The 21,694-nt window shown below is 36.5% G+C and overlaps 2 protein-coding genes across 3 annotated transcripts in view; one reads left to right on the forward strand and one right to left on the reverse strand.

Moving 5' to 3' along the window:
* Positions 1-847: 847 nt before the first annotated feature.
* On the forward strand, positions 848-6,539 carry LOC109535142. 2 transcript variants are annotated; one of them, XM_019900979.2, is made up of 11 exons: positions 848-996; positions 2,563-2,765; positions 2,831-3,144; positions 3,201-3,405; positions 3,462-3,651; positions 3,706-3,956; positions 4,011-4,308; positions 4,369-4,564; positions 4,615-5,136; positions 5,232-5,506; positions 5,559-6,539. In XM_019900979.2, the coding sequence occupies exons 2-11, from the start codon at positions 2,596-2,598 to the stop codon at positions 6,498-6,500; spliced, it is 3,363 nt and encodes a 1,120-aa protein (XP_019756538.1). In that variant the 5' UTR covers positions 848-996; positions 2,563-2,595; the 3' UTR covers positions 6,501-6,539. The 2 variants fall into 2 exon arrangements, with proteins under 2 accessions (XP_019756538.1, XP_019756539.1); XM_019900980.2 differs by having other exon boundaries at positions 4,369-4,492.
* A 102-nt stretch (positions 6,540-6,641) lies between these two features.
* The window catches only part of LOC109535154 (complexin), a gene marked incomplete in the record, with an annotated part of 83,769 nt that continues 68,716 nt past the window's right edge, over positions 6,642-21,694 (reverse strand). Inside the window, 2 exon segments of the mRNA XM_048666703.1 lie at positions 6,642-12,270; positions 15,977-16,106. Coding sequence (XP_048522660.1) covers positions 12,197-12,270; positions 15,977-16,106 — 204 coding nt within the window.

The following is a 21,694-nucleotide window of genomic DNA, read 5'->3' on the forward strand; positions in this document are numbered from 1 at the left end:
GGTAGCCTAGATATTTACTATTCGACGATCTTGGCAGCCTTGTCCTCGGTCAATGGCGGGCAGTTTGAAAATTTACATTTAGCGCCGTGTGTGTTTTGGTAAAACAAATTCAAGAAGCATCTTTCTTTGTCAGAAAGTTCTGCTTGGTTCAAAACCTAAAATGCAACCATCAGATTTTCTTTTTTCAGTCGTATACGAGGTATATCAGAAAATATTAATTTTGCTGAATTTTGTTTTTTTTTACATGTTTTTATTACATTACATTACTTTTCATATTTATAACCAAACTGAAAAGTAATCCGGAGTTCCAACGACTTTAAAGACGGCGCTGCATATGGTGCGAACTTAAGTAGACTCATACCGTATATACAAATTTAACTAAATACATACACTTATTTATTTTAAATTTTCGTTTCCTTTATTAGGTAAGCATTGCAGCAGACAAATTGGTACGGACTTTAAAACCTCTGTTACCAACACCCTATTTAGGAAACTTAATGGACTTTATTTAAATATGCTCATTCAATTTGTTTTCAAAACGTACTTCAGGGCGCTAAATGTAAATTTTCAAACTACGCGCCATTCAACACTATAAAAATTCCGGCATATATTATATCTGGGCTACCGCTAGACGCGAGTTCGTTTAACTGTCGCCTTGGCATTTGTATGCCATCTGAATGCTGGCAACATCGGTTTTGGTGGAATGAAGCGTAATTAATTTTGCTTTATAGTTATTTCTTACGAATTTATTAATGCATCTTAATTAATTTGAAAAAAATATTTTTGTTATTTTTTTGGATTAATACTTAATGTGGCTAATATCAGTAGTAACCACGCCCATTTGCTAAACCGTCACTTGTTCTTTAGGGGATGTGACAGTTTTGCGTACAAGTACTATATATCTGTAGCTGTATGTGCGTAATTCAGAAAACTTAATTTAAACTCCATATCAGTTCCTAGGGTGATACAGCGGCTGCTAGAGTATGAGGCTTATTGGTGAGTACTTTTAGAACTTATTTTATCCACAGGCAATGATTTTTAAGCGCGGGCGAGAATTACGGACTGGAAAACGCGTCTATCTATTTTTTCCAAAATAGAAGTAAAATAATCTTGCAGGCGTTTTACACAGCCCTCGAAGTCCTCCAAAGATAATCAAAAATGAAACAGCAAGGCCTATATAAGTGCAAAGAGGTTTAGAAGTTTTTAGGTCTGAATAACTGACATTTTCTGGTAACTTTTCGTCCGCTGTGTTGGTAGCTGTCAATGCCGCGTACATGTCTAAAGCAGGCCACGCACTGTTATTTTTCATCAGTTCCCATCCGCAAATTCGTAACGTCGTCCCGAACTTTGGCCGACTTAACTTACATCGCATAGATGGCACTACAGACTTCGGATCTTTTACCATTTTACCTTGTCTGTTTACGCATTCCCCCATTTTTAAGCCTGGACTCAAAGGCGGATCCAGGGGGGGGGTTATGGGGGTCATGATTTTTCAGCCCTTATGCTGGGTTTTTTAACGACTAACGAGAATTTTTCTAATTTCATGGACAACAAAAGACTGAATTTCTACCATTTGACCCCCCCCTGACTCGAAAGCTGGATCCGCCCCTGCCTGGACTCGCATTGCAACGGCCTAATTTAAAACATACCAAGGAAACTTTTTTGCTGTATTTCCGCTGGTGCAAATCCAAAGTTGATTTGCGGTAGGAATTTTTATTCCTACTGCCATTTTCACTAGGCATTGGGAAGAAATTGGACGTTTTCCTTAGTCAGTTATCTTACAATAATGAAACGTTTTTTCCAACCTTTTTCTATAGATATATTGTTATAGCAATGCAAATGGGCTAATGCCACTAGGAATGCTTAGGCCTTCCCTTTTCTGCGGGCATTTAAATGAAAGTCATCATGCTTTTTCCAATTTCTGCTCATTTTATATTTAGTTAAAAATTATGATTCCCTATAGTAAAAATGGGTATGTTCTACATGGTTTTTGACCAATTTTAGAATAATATTTTACTCGCTTTAGTCCTAGTCATAAACTAGTTTGTGAACCAATTAAATTGTTCCGATTTTTGCCAGAATTTTTACCGTTTTATTAAAAATTGGCGTATTATCGTGGCAAAAGTCGCATTAAGTGATAGTCATGCTTATTTTCGACATATCTCTTTAAGAAAATGATTATTTCTATTTTTCCATCACAACAAAAATTTAAAAAGATACCAAATTTAAAGATGCGCTTTAAAATCAATGCACACTATAGCGATCCGACCCAAGTGAATAATGTGCTGCTATCGATGTGAAAAGCAAATGCTGTTTTAAAAATCGATTGTTCTGATAATACTGAACAGGGTTTAACCGATTCAAGATTAAGTACTGTACCCTAAGTAGGAATATGAATAATTGTAAATTGTGCTGCTTCCGAAGGTTTCTAAATGTTCGGGATATTAGTCGAACGCCCTGTGCATATAAAGTGCAATTATATTATTTGGACTATACGCAACATGCTGATTAAACACAAATGTGGAAAAAATCGGATTGAAAATCTATGCGTCTGCATTATAGTTGAGCGTCCTACATTCCCAGTTGAATGCAAACATGCGAAAAATTAATTGCTTCCTATTATTTGCCACTCTAACTTTCCGTTGGTCTGTGGGTGAAAATAGACTCTATCATCTTGACGGTGTAGAGCTTTTCCATCGAGTGAGTGATAAGTTTTTGAGCATTTCTGTCGATCCTGCTGTACTACTAGCAGGCGTTAAGTTAAGGTATGTATGCAGTTTGTGATGTTTCTGTACGACTTACGGCTTAACGGCTATTATTTAAATTTCAGTGATGATTCGCTTAAACTTGTCAGAAACTTAAGCCCGGCTTATATTAGACTAGCCGGACCTTCGACGCGATTTGTAAAATATCTTGACAAAAAGGAACAAACGTTTTCATTTAAAGACAAATATCACAATATCTACGTAACACCCTCAATGTGGTTTGGCATTAACGAATGGTTCCGATTAGCTAAGCTTAGTCCGGTTTTTGCAATATACGATGCGAACTCTTCAGAAGGAGTTTGGAACCCTAACTCAACGCTACCGCTTTTGGAATTTTCTGATAAACTAGACATCCAGTGCTACTGGCAGTTGGGCAATGGTAATAAAGTGTTAATACGTTCCGCCTTTTGGCATTTAATTGAAATTCACCACCAGATTGTGACAACAAAACTTTGGTTGAATACGTGGATAAAATTCACATATTGAGGCAAACTTTGAATGGGTTTCCTGATCACATAAACAACTGGAAAATCGTGGGTAGTGACTTGAGCAAATGCAACTTTGACGAGACAGATAGCTCTTCAAACGGAAAACTGTTGGATGATTTGGACATTACTGTTACTGCAATCACCTGGCAATCGTATAATGTTGCAACAGCTAGAATGTTTTTAATATGTATCAAATTGTTTCTTTTAGACCTTTTATTGATAAAGTGGACCTGGGACTCACGAAAGCAGACCTGTGGACGAGCGTGCCTAAGGAAACTGGGCCAGTAACATTTGATTCAGCGATCCAGTGGGCCATTGAAGTGGGCCAAGCTGCATTGTTGGGAAATAGTGTGATTTTTAAGGAGCTCAGATTGCTAGAACTCACCCATGACACTCCAGTAAACACATTTTTTTTTCTTTGTACAAATTGACAATTTCCTTTCTTTAACCAGGTGTATTGGTTTTCTGTTCTACATAAGCGGCTGATGGGCTTCGAGGTACTCAGCGTGGGAGCTAAAATAAAAAAAAAAGATCTACTAGTTTACAGCCACTGCGCTAGAAACCAAAACGGCGACATTTCGCTATTCATGGTGAATAATGGCTCCGAATCCACATCGATCAAACTTCGACTGGAAAATTATCAGTCAGATGTAGTAACGGAAGTACATTCTTACTTTTTGCAGGCCGCAGACGATGCTTCCCTGTAAAACACCATTAGGTGTTCTTTATAGAATTCGACTAACCCTTGCCTTTTTAGGGGAGTGCTATTAAATAATAGAACTTTGACTGCTGATATGCTTGAAAAGCCCGATGATGTTCTACGGCCAATATTAAGAAGAGCTAACGTTAGGCCGTTTCTGACTTTTAAAGTTCCTGGTAGGGCGATAGCCTTCTTTGTTCTTACACGGGTGCAATACGCAAAATGCAGTAACAGCCATTACAGCGAAGAAGAAGTTACTTCCGTTCTGGAAGAAGTTGAAAATGTCCAGAAGAAAAGTGCGTTTTTAAAGTTTGAACCAAGGATAGGGAATTTGGTTTCTCGGAGTCATTTTGCGGTAGGGGTTGTTTCTGTACTCTTGAATTCCTATTAGCGAACTGTTTTGATCTGATCTTAGAGCAAAAACACTCTGGAAGCTATTCGAGATAATATCTTAAAGGAGGCAGAAGTGGATAAGTTATATTATGATTCAAATAACGAAAATTTACATCCTAAGCCCAGCCTCGTAGGAAAAGCTGATGGTAAGCCTAGGGCACTTTACAAACATCTGGATAAGTTCATTGAGCAATCAAAGAATCACAATATCAAATCAGGTAAACCGTCGCGTGCGGCCACATCGGGACTTAACAGTTGTTTCTTTTAGAACTTAAACGAAACAGCAAAGACCATTTGCACCTATCAATAGGGGAAATAGAAAACATTTTAAAACAGCGAGCGCGTGCCAAAGCAGCGGCTAGAAACATTCGTCTCACTAGCGCAGAATTGGACATGTTAGTTGAGAAAGCCACATTGAAAATTCCAAAATACTTTGTATCAAAACGCGATATAAACAGAGCCTTGCTAGAGGAAAACGCACAAGGTTACCAGAACAATATGCATAATGAACATTTTAATGACGATAAACAATATGAAATTAAAAGGATGATGAGAAACATTAATATGCCACTATTAAATTTGAAGTCCTTGCAAGAGGAACACAAGAAATATTTGTTTGACACTCGAAAGCCTCAAGCTCAGAAGGCGAAGCGGGATATCAATCTGGATTTGGTGAAACAACGAACCCAGGTTGGTTCGAAAAGGACGTTATCACTGCCCAAGTTTATGAGTCAAAACTATGCCCAGGAAAGTAAGGGCGTTAGCAAAAATGCTCCTGTAAAAGTCGTTGGTACGTTAAATGGATTATCTTCTCTGAATTTGGGGTTTTAACCTTTTAACCTTTAAACCGCGTATTAACCTAAGCCAATTATTGTTGTCGTTTAGCTCAATCCAGTGAAGATTTATTTGATGATCTAATGCAATTTGAAGACCGAACGTTTGAAGATTCACTGGCCGAACAAGAATCGTTTCCAGACTTGAGTGACTCAAACGATGAAGAAACTAAACATTATTTTATCTCCAAAAAAGCGAACAATGCAAAAGTGTTTGCTAAGCCCCAGTATCCTAAACTAGTATCAATGACTAATAAACCTAAAAAATCTTTACCAGTTCTAAAGCCCTCCACAGAAATGGGACTGCTGGACGACGAATGGTTTTGCGTAAGTATGTTCATGTGAAAAGACGCTGTCTTTGATGTCCAAGTGTTTTTAGGATGGGTTCAGGTTTTCCGAAGAATTGAGTGATAGTTTTAGAAGGAAGAAACGCAAAACATCAACGGAGGCGATTACCAAAGATAAGTTGAAAAACTTGAAAACGACTACCAGGAATGAAATAAAGAAATTGAAGCAACAGTTGAAGCTGGAGAAAACAAGCTATCTAAGACAGAAATTGAAAAGTAAGAAACATTTGGCGTCGAAATCGAATATTCAAAAAGTGCCTAAACACAACGTGAGACAACTGATCGAGAATGCTGTTAGCGCAGAAAACGCAATCGACCACAAGCAGAAACGATCATTGAACGCAAACGGTATAAGTTTTGGAAAGTACAAATCAAAAGTCTCGGAGCTGGAAGATTGGAAACCTGCGGACATTTTAGGCTTAAAGCAAGAAGATATTCCTTCTCCGGTGCAAGGAAGGAAGAGAAGCGACTTTGCGGAAACCAGACAAAAACGTTACATCGATGATCAGTTGGAGAACGTGAGTGATAATAAAATTTTCGACGACGACCAGGAATGGAAGCACGACCGGGAAGATCGAGTAAAATTGTTTAATTATGAAAATGCGAAATGGAAGAAAGGAACTCCAAGGAAGCTGCTGAAAAACTGGAATACTCAGAGAAAAGAATTGGACACGTCTAATAACAACACCGAGTTTGATGCTAGAGTGACTTCAGAAGATCAAATACGGCGAGTGGAAACCAATCAATTGAATAACCTGATTTCAAAAGCTGCTCCTGATCTGTATGAGGATCAGGAAATAACAACTAAAATACCGTACATAGAATCAGCAACTACTAAACACATTATGAGGTCGAACTTGACTTACCTGGAAAGAGTTTTGGGTAAAAATAAAGCAATTCCAATCGATATGTTCTTTAAAAACATCAAATCTGCTTTTGAGGGAGTGAAGGACTTTGTGCGAAATATTGTTTAGCAGTTTATGTTAATAAAGAAATAGAATTCCATGTCAAAACCTGGTTTGGTTTTTGTTTCAATTTTCCGCGCCTAATTTTTTCTGTAAATGAACTCTCGGCCTTATGTAATGGTTTGTTTGGAGCAGGAAAATAAAAGTTGATTAAACTGTAATATTTTTATTAAGACCTTCTTTTTACAATAACGTTGTAGGTGTTTACAACTAACAACAATCAAGTCTGTTGACTAAGACTTATATTTATTATATAACAACGTGAACAGCCCTTAACTATTAAAGGTACTCAGCATCTACAAAACGTGTTCCTTGTTTCTTTTTCAGCTGGGGAAACACTGTTACTGGTTAATGAATGTATAGATACGAAAAACAACTATACGATCTCGAGCATTACCTGTTCTCAGTTTAGTTTGCAATTGCGAATTCGGAGTCTCCCCAAAATTGTTCCCGGGAAATGCGCTTGAGCCTGGGGATGATAGACAAAGAAAAATTTAATTTGGAAAAGTAGTTAAAACAGACGCTGCTCGAAATCCGATTCAACAACAATATCTACATTACAATGTAATTTGCGAATATCATTTTCATGATTATAACAATACAACATTGATTAGTTCAATAACAATTTTCACATGGGTTTTCTTTGTCACGAAATTATCTCTACTTTTTGGGATTACACGTAGTTTAGTGAAGCAGAAGCCTAGCAAGTCACTATTGAGAACAATCTGTGGGTAATCAACAGTGACTTTGGAGAATCGGAGTCACAAATGACACCGAGAAGTGAAGAACTAACAGTTATAGAACTAGAGTATGAAATTACAGCTTATTAGAGTTAACTACATATGTGTCGTTGTCTCTAGAATATTAGCTAGTGCGCCTACAACTGGTTTTGGTTTAAGAAACTGTCTTCGGCGTTACGGATCATACAACATCGAAATTTCCCGCATTTAAATAATATGCCCTCGCTATTTCTATACTTACTAACAATAAATGGATTCTATATACTCCTACTAGAAAAAGTGATCTCGTATAATGGTTGTACGTGTGCTAGTACGTCACACTACGGGATTATCGACTAATGTATGGGTAATAAAAGTTCTACTTACAATATATCACACACCTGGTTTAGGTAAATCTACGCATTGCTTTTAATTTCTTTGTCATAAGATAAGGAAGGAGAACGCTGGACAGCCCACCAATTTGGAAATCAACATTTTCGTTAATATGAATAGTATTTTAATAAATACACAGGCTTTTTAGTTTTTAACGACTGGTTCTATGCGTTGTTTATTGTGTTTCAGCAACTTTTTTTTTCGATTTCGAATGTTTTTCTTTTACAAGGGTTTTATCCACAGTCATTCAGAACTGCATTTGTTACAGGTGCTGATTGGGCGTGCCATTGGAGAGGTTGTCCGCGACTTTGAAAGAGAATTTAGGAACATTCACATTTGCCAGGATTTTCGGGACGTACTACACTTGCTTCGAATCGCAATCCAGGTACGTTGTTGTTTTAATTTGCAATTTGGGATTAGAATTCGAACTGCATGTGTTCCGACCACCATATAAATTCGGTTTTACAAGTGGAATACCAGAAAGAATAATGGATATTTAATGTTAAGCAAGGTGGGTGCAGGCTATGCGAGCGTTGTTGAGCAAGATTGAATTAAATCCAAATATAACGTAACATAGGATGGTTTTGAAGATTTGGTCAATGTGAAAGCAGTAAAGACAGTTGAATAGGCAATTAGTCTGGGCCCACTTTTAAATCCATGAATTGATTAACCGAAGTGGGAGGCATGGAACAATTTGACTAGGTTCCTAGTAGTGATGAGAAGAATCGAATTTAATTATTTGCAATTGGCATGGAAGATCCGGGCTTTATTTGATTGAGCTGTAATTGGTTGCACTGTTCTGACGGCAGTGACAAAAAATTGCAATTGATTCATTCAATGCGCAGTAGGTTTTATTCACTTTTTCAATCGCACTATGATGCTATTTAATTGGATTGAATAACTCGAATGTCCAATCGATCGATTATTCAATGCGCGATATCACTAACACCTCATGTATTAAACCAATATGATTATTCCCATCACCAGTTCCGAGCCCAGACCGATATCTGAACACTTTACACCTTAGATTCTGCCAAATCATATTATTGATTAGAGTAGAACAATAGAACAAGCTTTTTAAAGACCTACACAATTCTTGATGCGTTTTATCAAGAATGGCACGTCGAATGCAATGTTGCACCGTTCTCGTATCCAGTATCCAGACATTTAGGTAAATATAAAAGTATTTACTATATCAGGTCTCAGCTAAACTTTACCCTGTGCCGACAGATCGCAGTTTTAGGTAAAACTGTGCAACCGTGCAATCGATGCACGTCTTGCAAAGGCATCAAGTATGCTTTAAGAACTAGTACAATTGCATTGATTTGCATTACGTTAGTGATTATATACGTCTCGAATAAATTATTTCCTAATAGGTAGTGTATAGTGTTTGGGCTGCTTAGGACCTGCATCGTTTAAGGAGTACCGAAATAGTTTCATTTGACAAAACCCTTAAACAATCCCCTAAAGTATATTTTCACGTTGATTTCACCCAAATTCCACGTTTTGTGTTGCGTATCTTCATATACAGAGTGTCCCAACGTCATGGCATGTTCGAATATCGTTCAATCGAACTAACTGGATTGATATTGCAACACGCCATTAAGTTGAGACGTTGCTAATATCGGTGCTAAACCGATAATTGCCTTGTTTGTTTGAACTGTTTGAGTCAGCAACGACACTTCAAACGTACAGTACGTTACAGCCTATCAGCTACTACAATTTGCATAGTTAGAGATATATATTAGAGTCTACATGCTGTAAGGAAAGAAGTATGTAGTTGATACTGTGTCTTTGCACCCAGTTAAGCTTTATGCGTAAGCTCAACTGGGGACAGCTAGATAAGTGAGAAATTACACGGTCATACATTGCAGAACAAATCAGCATTGGCTAACCAATCGGCCTAAGTGTTTGCTTGGATATATTTTCAGTATTTCGCAAAAAATCGTCATCGTCTGCAATGTCTTAGAAGGATAAGTGTAACTGCAAGTTTTTGGGCAGATATAGTTAGATATACAGATATAGTTCAAGATGCAAAGTTGGGAAACAAAACAGATTAAAAAATTTAAGACACTCATTTCTGCATAACAGTTTACATGTTGCGGTTATAGGTTGCAGTTACAGGTCCAGGTAACATGCGTATTTTGTATTTTGCGTAAAATTGTTCATAAAACGCCCACAATGCAGCAAACACTTGAATTTAACATCTCTGCTTCTGAAAGTACAACCTGTAAATGAACTCGTAGAAGGTACCCTATGTAATCTTAACATTAAAAGATTATTTTTGAAAAGGGACAATGTTAGGCAGATTTACATGTTTAGAAAATGTTCAAGTATTATAATTAAATTTTCACTTCAGTCTGAAAGCCTTGGTATAAAAATAAATTATTTAATTGCGATTCGTTCAGAGGTAATTTTTTGCACCGTTGGTACGCATTGATTTGTCAGAGAAATTTGAAAGAAGCTATCTGAGGTTTTCCCAACTTAGTGCAGTTGCAGATTTTTGGTCAATTGCAATTGCCACTAAAAATACTCTGACAAATAATGAGAGTAAAAATAAAAATAGGTTCCTGGAGCCTGGAAATCGGCACTGAAATTTTTTACGATTTTCCACGATCCACGACGTTGCGAAACCGTCTTAAACTTACTTTTGAAACGCTCAAAGTATAATTATATGGCGTTTTAAGGGTAATTTTGTACACCAACAGCTATCAACATCACGTTTAGCCGCAATTGCAACTATACCAAAGTGAATTTTTCAAATAACTCATACAGTTACCTTTAGAAATAACCAGACATTCTTAATACAAAATGGAAGAAAAATGGCTTCATTTTCTCAGTACGTAACTCCTAAAAAATATTTACAAGTTACATTTATTATTGTCTTAAAAATTATTTTGTTATTTACAAATATAGCCGCTTTTCCGTGCCGGCAGTCAAGAAAGGATTTTTATAGAGAAGAGCATCGAGTTGAAAAAATAGCTAAACTGATGGCGAAAGATTTGCGCCCAACGGTGATAAAAAAATGACCTCCAGTTTGAGTTTCACAAGGTTTCAAGATAGCTAGATTTTTGTTGCTGTGTTTTCTACGTTTGATCAATGCGTGTTGTAGGAATCTGGTTGATTGGTCGTTTCTGGATATGATACTGTTTCTGTCAACAAAGCGACCAATTAGCCACTATGCATCGGGCTAAATTTTTGCGTGCAGCTTCCAGGTCATGTTTTTAAATGGCATTAATGCATAGTAACTGATTGCTAACGGAATGGCGCGTGTGTTGTAAGAGAGAAAGAGAAAGCAACAACAATAAACACGGCACAATAATTATTAGTCGGCGACTCATGCTTCAACTTATTACACGTCGAAAGCAAAAAAGTAATTTTCCTAAGAAAAGTAATTGTTTTCAGGCAATTGCTGATTCAGTTTCGTGGTTTATTTGCTTATAAAACACCCCGACGAATGGGAAAAGTTAACATTTTACAGGACCGTCAATTATTGGCCATGATCGAAATTTTCAAAACCCTAATTGCATTAGTGACAGAGCAATTTGCACTCAACCATGGGCAAAGTGTCCTCGTAAAATTAGCTTAATCCCATTTCGTTTTCGACAAATTGTTGATGGAATGTTCGCTTTGAACTTTATTTCAACAGGCCTAATACTGAATTTAAAAAGCTCGTTTTTTTGTCAATCGAAATCGTTCAAAACTATGCAGAGAATTCGAAAAACTGCAGAATGCTGATGTTAAGTTTTTGCAAAATCGTTTTGTACAATAAGGGTTATAACACCGATATTTATTACATTTGCAAAGTTTTTAATACAAAATATTTCTCACGTCTCAACAGCAGTGAAAAACACACACTATTTGATATATGAAGATTGCGCTAAAGCTTTCGACTGTATGGATTTGAACGTTTGCGAAATAGCTATTTCGATTGACAATTAAACCGGCATAATCCACCATTTAGGGAATTTGGATGAGCAATCTTGGTGTGAGTTCGAGCAAATGTGTGTGCTTGAAAGTTTTTTGTTTGAGAAAAAAGGCAGAGTTGTTCGAAGCGTCTCTCAATCATTCATTCGTTCTTTTAAAAAAATACCCGAAACCGAAACTTTTCCTTCTACGTAGGTATTGTTATTACTTTGGCGATACAAAAAAATACACGTTTAACTATATTTTTATCTACCTAGAAAAATGGTAACAACAATTAATAATTCTAGGACAAAAGTATTATGACAACCTGCGCTCATCATAATAATTTTGTTACTTTGTTAATTGTTTATCGCAGTCTCTTTTTTGGGGGGAGGGGCAATATATCTGTGCAACCACAAAATATTATACAGCAAAAAACATTAACCAACGCAAGGGTTGATGCGACGTGACGCTGATAAGGGTTGCAGGGATTCGCTTTTCTACCCCCATAACGCCTCGGAACCCTTTTCATCGACTATGTCGAGTACATTATTTGACCATAAGTAAATCACATCACAGGTGTTACGACTACTAACTAAATTAACAAATTATTATTTTTTTATAGTCTAATGGTGGTGGTTTGCCCGCAGGGGCCCGCAGTATGTGTCGGTATGGGTGTCTCCTTATTCATTGCATTACGCATTTACTTTCGAGTTGAGACCTGAGCTCATTAACGCTCGTTTCTATTGTGTTCTTGAGTTCTGAAAAACGGACACACATTTCATTGCATTCGAGTGTTGACGGAAGCCATGCACAACCCTGTTCAGATTCTCTCATAAATTTTGCATTTTCCAACCACCGAAATCGGCCATCTTCAGCCTCAAGGAGCTTCATTGTTTTTCCAAATTTTTTGTAATTTTTCCACAAATATTCTCTCAGAAGTCTATGAAATTGAGCCTCAGATTTTTGGGGTATTTTCAAAGATCGACCATATAGGGGTGGCCAACTTTTCTATTTAAAAGATGAACTTTTTATGTTGAAAGTATGCCGATGTCGAAATGCGTATGTTTATACACTGTGTTTCAGTAAAATATGCATTCCAGCAAAGTAGATGAGTAAAATACTTGTTCAAAACAATGTTTTAAATAACTTTTGATAGCAATATTTTGAACATGCGAGTATCTAAAAATTTCGATTTTTTGGCACTTTTTCCGCAAAGATTTTTACTATCTGAGAATGCAGTTTAATTTTGTTATCAATTGCAGTGTACAACTTGTTGTTGAACTGTTTGTTCATAAATATAATATTTTTAATAAAAATCCAAAAGTCCCAATGTTAACAGTTTCCGAGGTATAAAGTCTCAAAGTGTATATAAAATGTTCATTTTCTTTAAACACTCTTAACCAGTTGTAGAATATTACCAAAAAAATATATGCTTGGGTGTTTTTCTAGAGAAATCGAGAAATTAAAAAAATTTTAATACTTTGCTTTAATGTGATAGTGGAAGTAAAAATATTTATTTTAGCACTTACCTGACACAAATTTGATCAGTTTATCATTAATGGTGCGCTTTAAAAATGTCAATTTGCGATAATATTGAGTTGGTTCAAAAAGTCAATAGAGGTTTCAATACAAATTATATCGACTTGAACCAAGTACACATTTTTTATTGAGTATAAATTCAAATTTTGTTCAAGAACTATCAGGGAATGATGTATTTCCAAGTAAGAAGCGATTTTTGTAAAACCCAAAAAATGTTGATCCTTTTTTCCGAATTTCCGATTCCTCGAGTTAAAAAACCCCCAAACAAAAAACGTTTTGTTAGTAAAATATATATTTTTAGTAAAACTGGTTAAGAATGTATTTAAAAAAACACGCGGTACCTCGGAAACTATAAACTAGGCCTGGGTAACACTGTGTTGAGTTGCCGCCAAGTTATAACTCATTAACTCAGTCGCAACTTTTAATAACTCGCAAAGCTTTAATAAATGAGTAATAAATAATTTATTAAAGCAGATTAATGCTTTAAGTCTGAGACTGGAATATAATGTCTTTAAGACTTAAAAAAAAAATCTACAATATTTTTTATGAGAAACCTTTGACCATTTTGTCCGAGCAAATAAAAAAAAGCCATCAAAATTGTTTATAAGTAACGTTTTACCACGTTGTCCAAAAAATATTTTTTTATAAGTAACGTTTCTCCAGCAACGAAACTAAGTTACTGCGTTGGTGCACCAAATTATTTGCGGAACACTGCGCCATCTCCTAAAAATTAACTGAGTTACCCAGGCCTTACTATAAACTTTCGAATAAGAGAAATTTTCCTAGAACTCAATATTTTTGCGTTAATTTTGACACATTACTACCATCTTCGTAAAAAATCAACCTCAATAATTATTTAAAGTGCCGAAAAGGGGAATTAAAGAACATTGATTAATATATTTGTTAATTAAAAGTTTAAAGTAGCTACAGCATATTTAAAATTTATTTTGTTGTCTTAACATTAATCGGAAGATTGGCTTTACATGTTTCTAACCAAGGAATCAAAATACATTTCACACTTGACGCTTTTTTGTAGGAAATTTTTCAAGTTCCTGGAATCTTGGGAGCCAGCTATCGACTGGTTGACCACCCCTGATTAAATAATTAGGACTGTTTGATTTCGTTTGATTGATTAACTGTTTGATTTAGTGACACTTTAGAACGAGCTAAACTCCACCTTATGTTCAACGTATGCTGAACAGGGGCATTTATTCTTTTTTGTACCACGGCTTTATTGAAACGCACTTAAAAACATTTTTTTTTATGTCGAAATAGTTTGGTTCATCGTAATCCATCTTTGGGAAAACAATGTGATACATGCGGGCATCCTGGCAGATAGAGCGACAAGAGTTCATGCTGGACTAAGTGCATTCTACATGTACAGAATGTGTTACTTTGTGTTTTTAAGAGTACATTTTCTGTACAAATCCTGTGTGAATAGCAAGCCTGCAACTACGGTACTTACCTATTGGGAAACGGAAATTTATCGGCAAACAGAAGCCGTTTATTAACAAAAACAAGCGGAAATATTACAGTGACTGTGAAGAAGTGTTAAGTAAGTGTGAAAACTTGGAATTTGAGTCTCGTTTTTTCTTCGTCGGGACAGTTAAGTGAGAGGCAGATATAAAAATCAGTCTTATCTTGCCTGGATATTTAAACCTGAGGTAATTTGCCGTAGCAGCGCTTGTAAACTTCTGTTTTCAATTGAGACACTGTAGGTATCTTTGCATACGGTTTGCTTTAATGAGCTTTTTCATGGGTGAAAAGCCCGTTTTTATGTCGGTTTCAGTTCATATGCAATATTTAAAATCTCAAAGTTTCATTATTTCGGAAAACGCGGTCATGTTTTCCAAAACCACGATACAGGGTGTTGTTTAATACACACGAAGAACTCGGAGACTTGAGTGACCATTACGGAGCTATTCATACAATCCTGTTTTTCATGTGTTCCAATATTGTTTTAAAAAACTTAGAAGTGGACAACATTCGGATATAAGTTTATTTGAGTAGCTAAAGTTTTGTACCAAAATACCTCCTCTTATAGTTCTTCGCATGCAATATAAACCCTGTTCTGATTTTGCGAAATAAACTAGTCCGTGCAAGCAAGAAAAGCAATTTTGGCAATACTGTGAACACGCAAAAAGCCCTTAAACACTAGACGTTTGAGCTTGTAAGACAGCCAGTACCTTCAGTCGTTAAGCGATCAAGTAATATTATATATTAGATGTCTGAATTGTATCTACAATCCGTGAAACTTAACAATATTAAAGTTCCGGAAGACGGCGACTGATAGAGGACTTGCTTGACTACTTCAGTCTTAAGTGGAAATTTGTTTTCGATTTTCATCTAATTTTACTAAACAACAATCCCCTATCAGCCGTAAAGGTTGCCAGTCCTCCATCAATAATTAGGAGTATAAAGCTAATAACATTATATTATTGAACGTGACATATAGACGTTAAAGGTAAAACGGGTCGTTTTTGGTCAAAAGGGGGCTAACATTGATTGTCGAGGGTCCAGTCTCTATATTCGTTGGATACACATTTAAGGGGTTTAACGCTTAAAATCGACACAACATTTATTATTTAATAACATTTTTTACATTAGTTAAGTCGAAGAAACAACTGTATAACTTGATAAAATCCACGATGAAGTTCAAAACAGTTTCTAATCAAACGGTGCAAAAAGTAACTGATAATAATAACAAGTAAACACAACCGGTGACTATAATAATCAAAGAAAAACAAAACAGTAAGCATCAACTAGCAAACAGAGTCTATTCGGAGCAAAGCGTGAACGAAATCAAATTAAGTGAAATTTTGAGCACCCTGTAACGAGACGAGCTTCTACAACAAGCAGCTTTTCGAGTCATTCAAATAATTGTGCACCGTTTTTGAATTCGCCTAAGGGCCGCTACGCACTCACTTGTAAGTTCGTCCTCATCCTCCGCCTCTGCCTCCCGAGCCAACTCTTCGGGCGTCTTTTTCTTCCGCATCAACGGATTGGGCTCTTCTTGGATAGGGTCTACTACTTCTTCTTTTTTCTTTATATTGTACTGGAAACAGAAAAAACTAACTTTAGATTTCAGCTGATACTATTTTTCCGATTTCATGGCTGTGTGATGCAATGAGGATTTTTCGTCGATTTCTTCTAAAGGATTTGTTGAACTCCCTCAAAGGGAGTCAACCTGACTCCGTTAGGGAGTCGCTATAAATTAACGGACTCCCTACTAGAGTCAATTTGACCCCGATTAAGATCTGCATCTTATGTCGGCCTCCTTTCTCTGTGAATCGTTTCTTCTTTTGAGTAAAATTGGGAGTTTTGACGATTTTACTACTCCACGTTATTTCCGGAACACTTTGGTTTCTACCTATTTATTAAGCATTTTTGCATTCGAGATTTCCAGATTATTCGCTTTTTATTAATTCTGCTTTGTTCTCGTGCACACAACTTGATATATTAACATTACGTAGGCTTTGTGTTGGGTGCATATATTAAAAAAAAGTTCCTAAACCTGCCGTTTTACGAGCGTGTTGCGTGCTATTATTCAAACCCTTATTTTTATGTTTGCGTCCTAGCTGCGCATAATGAAATCCCTTTACCTAATTCGACCGAAAGTGTTGGTAATTTGTAGGAGCGGATTTGGTCAATTCAGATTTAATTCTGTTAATCCTTGAAAAAAGTCCATAAAATTATGCTTCTTTGTTCAATGTCCTGTTGTCGTCGTCTATGGGCTATGACAGTTTGGTCTATATTCAGCTTCAGCAGACCGAAAACAGTATTTTATGGTAAAATTTACAATGCCCCCGGGTAAGCAAACTTCCTTCAACTTCCTTGCCGAAGATTAGCTGGCTTTTACAGCACTAACCGAGTTTGTTCTGGCATTTGCATAATTTGGCGGTTTTCTTAAGTTTAAGACTGAAAGTTAACGGAAACGTCTTCGTTAGTAGTCGAGGCGAAAAAGAGAACATTTTCAGTTAGCTCCTGCTTTAGACGGTTTCAAGAGTCGATGACAATGAAATGAAAACATTGGCACATTTATTTTGTTTCAATTCGCTTTAGGCAATTTCAATAATGGTGATATAACGATAAATTGGATTATTATCCAAACTAGGGAGGGATTTCTCTAATTACCCAAATAGAGCGTGTTCAGATGTAATTTATCTGCTGTCCGACGATAAAATACGACATCACTGGATAGGTCAGTCGAAAACGTGATTATCTCTGTCTGCGTTTTGTTCTGGTTATTTATTTTGTTTGCATAAATCCACGTGAAATACCAGATAGTCCTGCAGAATTCAAATGGTACTGTGAACATGTTCCATAACTTTCACCCTAACGAAAAACCATCTTTTTAAAATGCTCCCAGTCTAATTAAATGTTCTAATTAATTAACAGACGAGTGCAGGGACCTGCTGTTTTATACACAGTGCTGCAATGCAAAACTCTTCAAAAAAAAACGGCCTTAATTATCTGTCTCACTCGGCTCAGTTGAAAGGAACTAATTAGAAACTCGCTATAAACTATTTTTTAAGTTGGCAGTTTTTTTTTGTTTGTTTCGTCGTTAGTAGATCAAGTTGAAGTCTGAATTGTGCCATTTTCGCCAACAACCTTCTTGGTTGTTGGGCTGATATCTCACTCTTGCTTTGATCCATTTCCCAAGCTTTCTCATACTTGATGGTGTTGAATACTGTATCCTTCATTTTATAGAAGTTTTGATGGGGTTGCGCAAATGTTTTATTTCAAGTTATAGCTTTCCTCCTTCTGCAGCTCCGATTCGGATATGAATTTTCCTCAAATTTCCCTGCCGTTCTTTATCAATACGCCATAACTTAGACTGTATATTCGTAAAAAACACGATGCCAGCACTGTAACGGGAATTTATTGCATCGCTTTTGGCAACTTGTGCATGTCTGAAAAAGAAAATTTACGACTCCCCGAGTTACTTGAGCGGAAAACCTTCCGGGAAAAGTGTTTGTAATTTTCTTAAGCTTCTCGTTTGCTCGTGGAAATGACATAGGAATATCCACTAAGACATATTTGATAAAATCGTTCAGTTTTAGTGGCAATCGATGGTTTTATTTTCATAGTTTCCAACCCTTATTCATCCACTCGCATTCAAGAACCAGTCGAAATATACTCTAGGTAGTTGTAAACGACGTTTCTATTAAACAACAGTGGTCACTTATTCGCCCTAAAAGCTGTCTCCATTATAACCCAAACAAATGTACATTTAATTCGGGCCTCTTGACGTTAAATTAAACTTGCTTACGACCCGGTTATTATTTCACTGGCATAATATTTATTTTGCAATTAAACTCCCGTCAAATATTTGGTTTGCGTCCGGGGACAACGTTGGTGAAGCACGACTCTTTGCTCAAGTTTTGAAACGATGCCAAAAGGGCCCGTATTATTCAAATGTCAAAAGTGGCGAGTTGGACATGTTTTATGTGGAAAAGAGCTTTGAAACGGAATGACGATCGACCACGACTAATATTCATCCACTGTGAACATTTGTCGGAAAAATCTGTTCTACCCGTATGGTAGAAGAAGTAAAAACTTTGGGACTTTCTAGTTATGGATGATGTCAGTGTGCTTTTGCGGCAAAGAAATATAGGAAAGATCTGATGTTAGGATAAGCATATGCTTCCAACTTAAGATAGCGATGGATCGGTAGGCGAGATCGGGTGCAAATGTAACATTTGCTACTTGTGATTTTGTTCAGAGATGACTTAAAAAATATTCGTAAAGTGTTTCAAACGTACCCATTTATGGGACAGTTGAAACACATACGAGGGCCAAATGTAACAGTGCCGAATTTGTAAGGAAACCGTGATATTTTCAAATAAAACATTGATTCAAAAGCGAAATAACTTAAATTGAAATAAAAAAGTATTGGTTCTGTACAAATAAAAACAGTATATAATTAATAGCTATTAAAAAAATGTTTGCGTTATGGTACGCCCGACAGAAGTGATAACTTCATATTGTTAATAGAAACCGTAAAAAAATGAACTTGTTTAACACATGATGTGGATGAGCTTCTATACATTGCAATCAAATTGGATAATTAGCTCCTTTAACGCATCCACAAGACACCGGCTCAGGGATTACACACTATTATATTCACACGAACGGACCACAGTCTACACACTATTATAAAAGACGATCGGCCTAATAGATCCAGATGGAACATTCGCTTTTCATTCATACATTCATTGCAACATCAAAACCCTGAGCCCATTTCTTACATTTGTTACACTGAATCCACGTAACTCTGGAGCTTTTGGTGTAAGTTTCAAAACAGTAGGGACACAGCGAATCTTCAGTTTCATCATCTGTACTCTCCAACATGTTTTTCTGCAGCTCGTTTTGATCGGTTTCTTGTCACTTATTTGCTCTTCTTATTTTTCGTTTTTGTATCCAATTGTTTTTCACTCATGTCTATTTTTATTCTCACTGAGTTTGAATTATGCTTCCGTAAATTGTGTTGTTTTTCTAGCAATTGTATTCCTGGAGTGTCTGTGAGAATATCGCTCTGATTTTTTGCTTTCTTTTTTTTTGCTGCACCAGGTGCCTTTGGCGAGTGAAGTGTCCGGATCTTTTTCAGCACTAAAAAATAAGTATTATGTTCCTTCTCATTGGAATAATTGTGACAATTGTATCCAATTTATCCTATTTTCGAAATATTGATTTGACTATATTCAGAGAAGTATTTCATGCTGAACTTGATCGAAATATTTTTCCCGTTAAATAAGCACACTTTGCCTGCTGTTTCTTTGGAAGCGCTATAAAGGCAATCTTTCAATCTGGTCTTCGTGGATTGTTTTAACAGTTCCGTTAGAACGTTGTCTTGTTCAATGCATTCTCCTGATTTTGTGGCAGGAAGAACTTCAGATTCAAAAATGTTTAAGGTCTTCGTCTGGGTTTACAGTATGTTTAAGCTATCGTCCTCGAAAAAATTTTCATTATCTACCAGAGTATGAGTACCGATCATTAATTGACAATCTACTTCCAATTAGACGCCCGTTTCTTATTGTTTTATTTCTCTTTTTTTCTTTTGTATTATTCTGCTTGGTCGCTTGAGTTTGAGGGTAAAAATTGGCGCTATTCTTCTAAATGAGCGAGTGAAACTCTGAAAGTCGTTCCTCAACAGCACTCGGTATTTGTAAAATATTGCGTCATCATTCCCAAACTTACACAACATATAGAAATAAGAGCCTGCTGAAGAAACGAACAATTATTACAGTAATCGATAAACCACATAAAAGAAGGTTCTAAAGCAGGCATTTACATTATCAACAAAACAAACTAGATAGTAAAACATTAAAGATATCCAGCTAGATATAGCGAAGGTCGGTTCATCGATTAGGTTTATGTATGAAAGGCACGAAGGGTCCAACTAATAAACCATCATTGTGGCATGAATCAGTTAATATGCAGGCGAACACGAACAGCTGCGTGTCGAATTTTCAGCCGAACACATATAGTTGTGCCGAAGCAAAAAAATGCCCTTAATATTACGGTTTATACTCTAATTTTCATCATTGATTATTTCTCACTTAATCTCCATTTTCCTATTGCAACTCAGACACTAAACAACCGTTCTTCAATGTTTCAAAATGTGGTCTTTTCAGCTTTGCAAATTAGTCTTTCGTCATATTTCCTCTGATCTCTTGCAGTTTTCATCCTCAAAACACAGTTAGCAACTCATGTGCCTTCTTTGCACTATTTATTTTTATGTTATGTCAATGTTCTGAGACATGAATCAGTGAGAAGGATGGTGATATTAATCAGTTATGGTCCAATTAATTAACCTAAAAAGGGCCTAACCCAACGCCACCTTATCATAGCAAACCAAAACTGGCCCTTCATTTGTTATATTTTTAGGACACCCCTGATGCCCTATCTGGTTTCATTATCTGAAGGTTCGATGTCGGCTCTCCTCGTATTGCTAATAACAATCGGGGGGAAGTCCACGCAAACCATTGTTCAGACGAAATTGCTTCCATGTTTAGGACGGACATTGATGAGGGCACTCAGTCAAGTTTTCGATGCCAATCCGATAAGACCTAACCGGAAGGGCGTAGCAAAAGGTGAATTTAAGTTTGTCTTTTACGTGCCCCAGAAGCAATCAGACCGTATTTTGCAAATTTGAAGCAAATGGAACGAGGACCCAAACAAATATGCCATGCGTTTAGCATGTTTTTCCACTTACCTCTTGAATATGTTGCGGCTTAGCCAGCATTTACATGCAAAAAAAGTGATGCCGCAATCAAGAGATTTTTATCGGATCTGCGCATGGAAAATCAGGAGGACTTGACCTTAAAACTTCTCTCTCCTGTAGCGCTACCAAGAGAAAACGACCGGTTCTGGAAAGTCGTATGATTGGGGGAAAATTAATATTTAGAGTAAATTGAGGGACACGTTTCCGCAGATGTTGAACTTTGATCGATTCTGGCTCCAACTTTTCGTGATCCCATGCACAATATTAAGTGCCTTTATTGACCGATTAATATCATTTAAAGACTAGTTGTTCGTGACTTCATTACTTACACAGCTAAGGTACTAATTGCCCTTTAATTCTTCCCCATTAGAGCCGAAAAGTTTCTGCAAATGCTAAGGATCAATATTACTTATTAA

Source organism: Dendroctonus ponderosae, unplaced genomic scaffold, assembly GCF_020466585.1.
Source record: "Dendroctonus ponderosae isolate FM_Combo_2020 unplaced genomic scaffold, Dpon_F_20191213v2 Dpon_F_20191213_5, whole genome shotgun sequence".
NCBI classification, from domain to species: domain Eukaryota; kingdom Metazoa; phylum Arthropoda; class Insecta; order Coleoptera; family Curculionidae; genus Dendroctonus; species Dendroctonus ponderosae.